Source organism: Centruroides vittatus, unplaced genomic scaffold (genome assembly GCF_030686945.1).
Source record: "Centruroides vittatus isolate TY-2023 unplaced genomic scaffold, ASM3068694v2 contig_926, whole genome shotgun sequence".
Lineage (NCBI taxonomy): Eukaryota > Metazoa > Arthropoda > Arachnida > Scorpiones > Buthidae > Centruroides > Centruroides vittatus.
This window is the reverse complement of record NW_027122612.1, coordinates 2,302,796-2,308,807: the sequence shown is the minus strand read 5'-3', so window position 1 is coordinate 2,308,807 and position 6,012 is coordinate 2,302,796. Positions and strand designations below refer to the sequence as shown.

General features: G+C 35.7%; 2 protein-coding genes across 2 annotated transcripts; one reads left to right on the top strand and one right to left on the bottom strand.

Moving 5' to 3' along the window:
* The first annotated feature begins 97 nt into the window (after window positions 1-97).
* Window positions 98-613, top strand: LOC136984724 (uncharacterized). Its single transcript, XM_067281829.1, has 2 exons — window positions 98-201; window positions 286-613. Exons 1-2 carry the CDS (start codon window positions 105-107, stop codon window positions 606-608), a joined length of 420 nt encoding a protein of 139 aa, XP_067137930.1. The 5' UTR covers window positions 98-104; the 3' UTR covers window positions 609-613.
* Window positions 614-3,189: 2,576 nt separating this feature from the next.
* Window positions 3,190-3,804, bottom strand: LOC136984617 (uncharacterized). Its single transcript, XM_067281680.1, has 2 exons — window positions 3,604-3,804; window positions 3,190-3,529 (listed from the first exon to the last, which is right to left on the bottom strand). Exons 1-2 carry the CDS (start codon window positions 3,695-3,697, stop codon window positions 3,207-3,209), a joined length of 417 nt encoding a protein of 138 aa, XP_067137781.1. The 5' UTR covers window positions 3,698-3,804; the 3' UTR covers window positions 3,190-3,206.
* Between the last annotated feature and the right edge of the window lie 2,208 nt (window positions 3,805-6,012).

The following is a 6,012-nucleotide window of genomic DNA, read 5'->3' as shown; positions in this document are numbered from 1 at the left end:
CGTAACAATAATCATACTCAACAATTATACATTTATTTTGGTTTAATTGTTAACAAATAAAAAAAAATTCTATAAATTGATTTGCGGATTAATTAAACACCGAAATGGCCGAAAGTCAAAGTGAAAATTCGAATTTTTCAGTTAAACAGAGCGAAATTTTCGATGCCGTATTATTGTTATTGGGTTCCGGGATAGGACCAAGTATGTTGTATTGTTTTCTTAATTTTGATGGATACTAACTTTCATCGCGACATTTTTAATGTGTCGAAATGTATTTTATTGTAGACGCAATGGGAAACAAGATCCGTAGACTTTACGCAAGTTGGATAGCATTATCGGAAACATCACGCAAAGAATTAGATAAATATCTTATAGAATGTTTGCCGCCTTCCTACTTAACTTCTTACGAAACTTTGACGGTAGCCTTTGCCATGTGGGAAAATCTTCAAAAAATGGCATCTTCGATCGATAATCATCCGTTGGAATGGATCAACGATTCTTACGTGGCTCACATGTCCGAAATCTGTGAAGAAGAATTAACTCGCTTGATCACTAGAATAGAATACATTTGGGCTCATTCAAATTTTGAAATGAGTGAACATGTGTAAATTATATTTAAATTAAAATTTTGGTTAAACCTTTACACCTTTCGTGTATTTCGTTTAATGATTACTCTGGTATAACGCAAAAAAAATGTGTGCAAATTAAACATATTTATAGTCCTTCCAGCAATAGGGCAACGTTGCCAATCTTCTGTTGTAAAAACTCCCTAAAAAGATTTGAAATTTTCCCCGAAACTTTTCCTAAAAACAAGTTTCCCTAAATGGTTTTGCTTCAGATGCAATGTATATCAAAAATGTGTCTTTGGAGAGTCCAGAGAAATAGATTTTCACTTTAGGGTGCAGGTGGCATGGACACGGTTGAGCAAAACATGTGATGAAGCAATTAGCTCCGGATCATCCCGCTAGATCCTCGAGAGAGAACAATAATGAGTTGTGTGACTTTTGGAAACTCTTACTCGTAGCAGAAACTCCAGTAACGAAAATGGTCAGACTAAAATTTCCCTTCTAAATTTCTCATATCTTGCTGATTTCTCTCTAAATGTAAGGGGAACCACTAAATTGTCATCACCTGCTTTATTAGTTGGAAATTAGTTAATTTCTTATTGCAACCATGGGGCATTAGGTAGCCTACTCCCTTCTCCCCTATTAATGGTTTAAAAGTGAACTAGTCTCGTTTGACATTGTCAACTCGTGTTGGAAGGACTATATACTTGCATGTAAGAATGATTTTTAATTTAGAAAAATTAAAATTTTCTTAGAATATAAGAAACGCAAGTCAAGAAAGATCTTAGGGTATGCAAGTCGAGAAAAGTTGGGAACCGCTGTCTTAGACTATGATGACGGATTGCTATGTAAAATTTTGGACATTGATGAGTTATTCGAGAATAAAAACTGTAACCTTAAGGGTAATTAGCCCCTACTAGACACGCGAAGAAAACCCGGGAAACTCCACGAGACCAGCCAGTTGGTCAAGTGCGAATTCAAAAGAGTCGCTCCGAATCGTGAGTGGGTGCGTTTGGCACAGAGGCAAACTCCACAGTTACGGTCACAAATCAACCCGGTTTATTATAACTAAAAGAATAAGCTTACAGCTACAACCGACCGTCGACAGTAGGCGAAGTCGGGTCTTCTAATTTGTTTCGTTCTTCGAAGGGTGAATCCCACTGGAACTATTCTTTCGGATATGTTTCGGAAAGTCGCAGGCCCCGAAGCATTGGAAGGAGAAAATCCTTTACGAGGTCTGGGTGCAATCCAGTTCGATACCGAGATGCAGAGGCGATTTAGTTTTCAGCGTATGGTGCCACACAATAGGAGTACGGTGAGAAGCTCTCCATGTCTTTGAAAATGTCCGTATAAGTTTTTCCTGGTCCAGACCGAACATTTCGATAGGTCGATGCCGACTCGCCTCCACTCTCCAATTGGTCCCCTCTCGTTACGAAATGTAACGAAGTCAGAACTTAGATCGCGGGATGAGTCAACACCGACTGGCAATTCGATCCCTATCGAAGATGTTCGATCTTAGGATTTACATTCATCTATTGTTTTAACCTGAGACTCTCTTTTCTAACAATTCCATCAAACATGTCCTTATATGGGCATGAAGTTTATACCCTTTTCTTAAATGGCTTTATAAAAAAAATTTTTCTACAAAGAAAAAAATGTTTTGTTTTTTGTGGGGGTTCCAGAAGTGGGCTGGAACCTCCACATCTTAGTGCCCACAGAACGGAAAAAGTTAAAAAAATACTTTAATGAGTTATTTTCCCAGATGCCATGTTATTATTTTACTGGATAGGGACGAATACAGAGTCAGCAATGCAGGGATATTGTTCTATGTTGTCCTTATTCTGAAGGTATAAAACTTGAAAGCGATGAACAGAGTATTCAACGGCTGATCGTAATTGATTTTGCATAATACTTCTCAAGTGCAGTGTGATACTGTCTTTCAAAGGCTGCCATATTGCAAATGTCCTCGATAAATCGCACTTTTTAAGCCCCCACGTTACGTTACTTTCAGCACCAAAAATGTTACATTGTTGAGTTTTTATACAATTTGTTTTTAAGGAAATGTCTTCTGCATGTCTCCAAATGTCACCATAACAAATTTGGTTACATTGGACTGCAAAATATCTCGAAATCGTTCATTCTCTATTGTTTGTTCATAATGGAATTTGTGTCCCCCTTAGGAATTAGGTCAAGAGCAACCCTGACGAAAAGGGACATGTGCCCCAAGTGCACTAATGTATGGGCACCCCGACTACACAAGGACGACGCCAGCCAATGGGTAAGGGGGGGCAAGATGATGTAAATTGATAGAGGATATGAATTGTATGTAAGTAAAATAAAAACGATTCATAAAGTTTTAATCATTTACTATGTACCGGAAAAGAAATATCTCAAATAAAACATTTTCTTTAACTTACAAGAAGCCTAAGAAGATTATTTTAATTAAAACTTAGCATTTAAATAACTTTTTCGAATTTCTAGGGGAGGGCAACTGCCCCTCTGCCCCTCCCCCTGGCAACGCCCTTGCGACTATACGTGAGTAATTATACAAATTATTAAGCAAAATATTGTATTTTAAGTTAGTAAGTACACAATACTACTAAGAAAATCAAAATTTCAGGAATAGATTTTAAATGCAATTCATTTCTCTTTCATTTCAAATTTACAATACGCCGACATAAATATTTGTATGATGCTAATCAAGTTAAGTAATTCAGCTTCGCATTTCTCGGACATCTGAATCAAGAAGAAATCATTTTTCCATTTCGATGATTGGGTATCAGTCGAAGACGCACTTTGGAGATTTTCCCACGTGGCAAAAGCCGCGGTCCAACTTTCGTAAGAAGATAATTGGGAAGGTTGCAGACCGTCTCGAAGGCGTTTATCTAATCCTTTGCGATGTTCATTAGGTAATTGTATCCACGTGGTATACAAACCACGGATTTTGTGTCCAAGAAAATCTTCTGTAAAGTAAAATTTGGCCATAAATTAAAACAAAGCGTATGAAATGATAAAGTTAATCAAAGAAAAGAATTACTAGACCCTGCTGGAGTTCCTAGTAACTGCATTATAACTTCAAAAATTTCATTCTGGATAACTGTCGAACTGCTTGGACTTTGACTTTCGGCCATATTAATTGGTAGAGTAATTTTAATTGTTATAAATGATTATTGAGAATGATTATTGTTAAGAGTACGTATCCAGCTAGCATGCAGCTAAGCAAGTGAGCCAATGACATAATTTGTTTCACATGGTCTGCTTGCCATCCACATGCACTTTAAATAATTAATTGCTCTTTCATAATGCATCGAAGAAGAATTATGACGTACTAAAGTGGCTTCGGGAGGCAACACGAATATTTCGTTGCCACTTGGAAGCCGCTCAGCATATTTATTCACTGTTGTGAGTCGTATGCATTTTTCTGCCAAACTTGACCTGTTGGCTTATTTTGATGTCTCGAAATGTGTTGCCCGACAAAGAAGTTGTCATCGGCTAACATCGGTTTTCCAAAAGATTCAAAAACACAACTTGTTGCACTAATATTTACCAAATTTTGCAGCTAGAGGTTCACGAATACTGCTCATGAGCATAAAAACCGGATGCATTCTACTCAGCAGTGACGTGCCGTGACATTTGATGATATTCCCTATCATCAAATGTCACGGCACGCCACTGCTGAGTAAGAAGCTGAGTTTCTGTAAGAAGCCGAGTTTCTGTAAGAAGCCGACTTCCAGGGGCAATCAGTTAATTGCGCGTCAGTGATGGTCTAGGGTCCGTTCGATAAGCCAGTAAAAACCGTAGACTTCTCTAAATGTATTTTTAATAGATTATCTGACGTACTTAATAAATAAACAAGTTCAATATAATTACCTCTGTTATTAGATTCAATAGGTTCCCTATGCCCTCTAAATGGCAATTCTTGCTTTAATAAAAAACATAGATATATCTAAATTAATAGATGTTATATTATCCGTAACTATCTCGTTATAATTTTCAATATTTATTTTATATTATTTACTAATGTTAAATTCTATTCTGCTTTGATTTCCAAATTGCTTCAATTATTTTCGTGTATTTTGCGAGCTTTACTCAAATTATTTAAATCGTCAAAGCCATTCTTATTCCACACGCTAATTTCATTTCAAAATAGTAGGCGAGGCCAACAAAACAATTTTTGCATTTTTATGTCTTCATACATTTTATAGTAAAGATGTCGAACTAATTTTTTTTTTTTTTTTTTTTTTTGTTGAAGTATTTATATTTAATTTAGGCATTGGTCTTTCTCTTTTAATAATGTTTTCTTTTTCATTATATGGTCTTGAGCCAAAACATTTTTAAAATAAATTTTCAATATCACAATTACATTCTGAATCGCTAGCCACGATATAAGGGCTAAAATTAAAAATAAAATTATAAAAACTTACTCAGTGAAATAAAACGTGCGGTGGATATACATACCTGGCAGAAAATATTTTTCAATTGTATGAATATACTTTTAGAGAAAATTATAGTTAAATATAGCTTTGTGAAGAAGCCTATATAAAAATAACATAAAATCTTCTTTACTTTTTAAATCTTAAAACAATCCACTTAGTCAAATAGCTCGATACCAGTGGCTAATGGATGAAATCAGAGACAGTCTTCGTAGGTGTGCAGTGCGTGCATACCAAATCCCGAGGGTGCCGATACTTGTCAATGTCAAATGCCTCTTTTGTCGCATTTCAAAAGACGCGACAGGGTTGTTGTAAATTTTAAATGTTTCTCACCATAGCTGTAAAAATCTAAATTTGTTAAATAAAAATCTGGCTCTTTCAGCAGGGTTTTATTTATATCCCTAATTCCCTAACCTCTTAATTATTTAACTACTTCTTAAGTAGAAATAAGTTGAAACCGGTTACTTTGTACTTGAATATTTGTAGTCTTGGGAAAGAAAGGGAAAGACAAATTTTTATGACAACGGATACATAAATTGTAAATTTAAGTTTAAACTCCTGTCAACTACACAATCTATAAAGACATACCAGTAAACTCCTATCGATTGGGTTCTTATAAATTTACAGTACTCGCAATTCCATAATGGGCGAAGGCGGCCGAATATCTACCAGGCAGGTAGCTAACAGCTCAGAACCGGTCCTGGATAAAATCTTTGGAAGCGTTAAACGATATTTTGGTGTGTAGCTTTCACCAGTTAGACCGCGTGAAATTGGTGCTATGTAAAGCATATGAGCAAAGGCCTATAATCTGGCTGCTTTACATCATTCAATTTTCGCCATGGAAGCTGTCCCGTGTTCGACAATATAGCGCTTCCATTGGGAATATCCCTATATGAATTTATATTCGAATATACAATAGGAATCTTGTCATTATTTTCACATGCTGTATAGAAATTTGTAATAAGATACATAATGCGGTTATAATAAACTATAAATTTTAATTATTCAAAGTA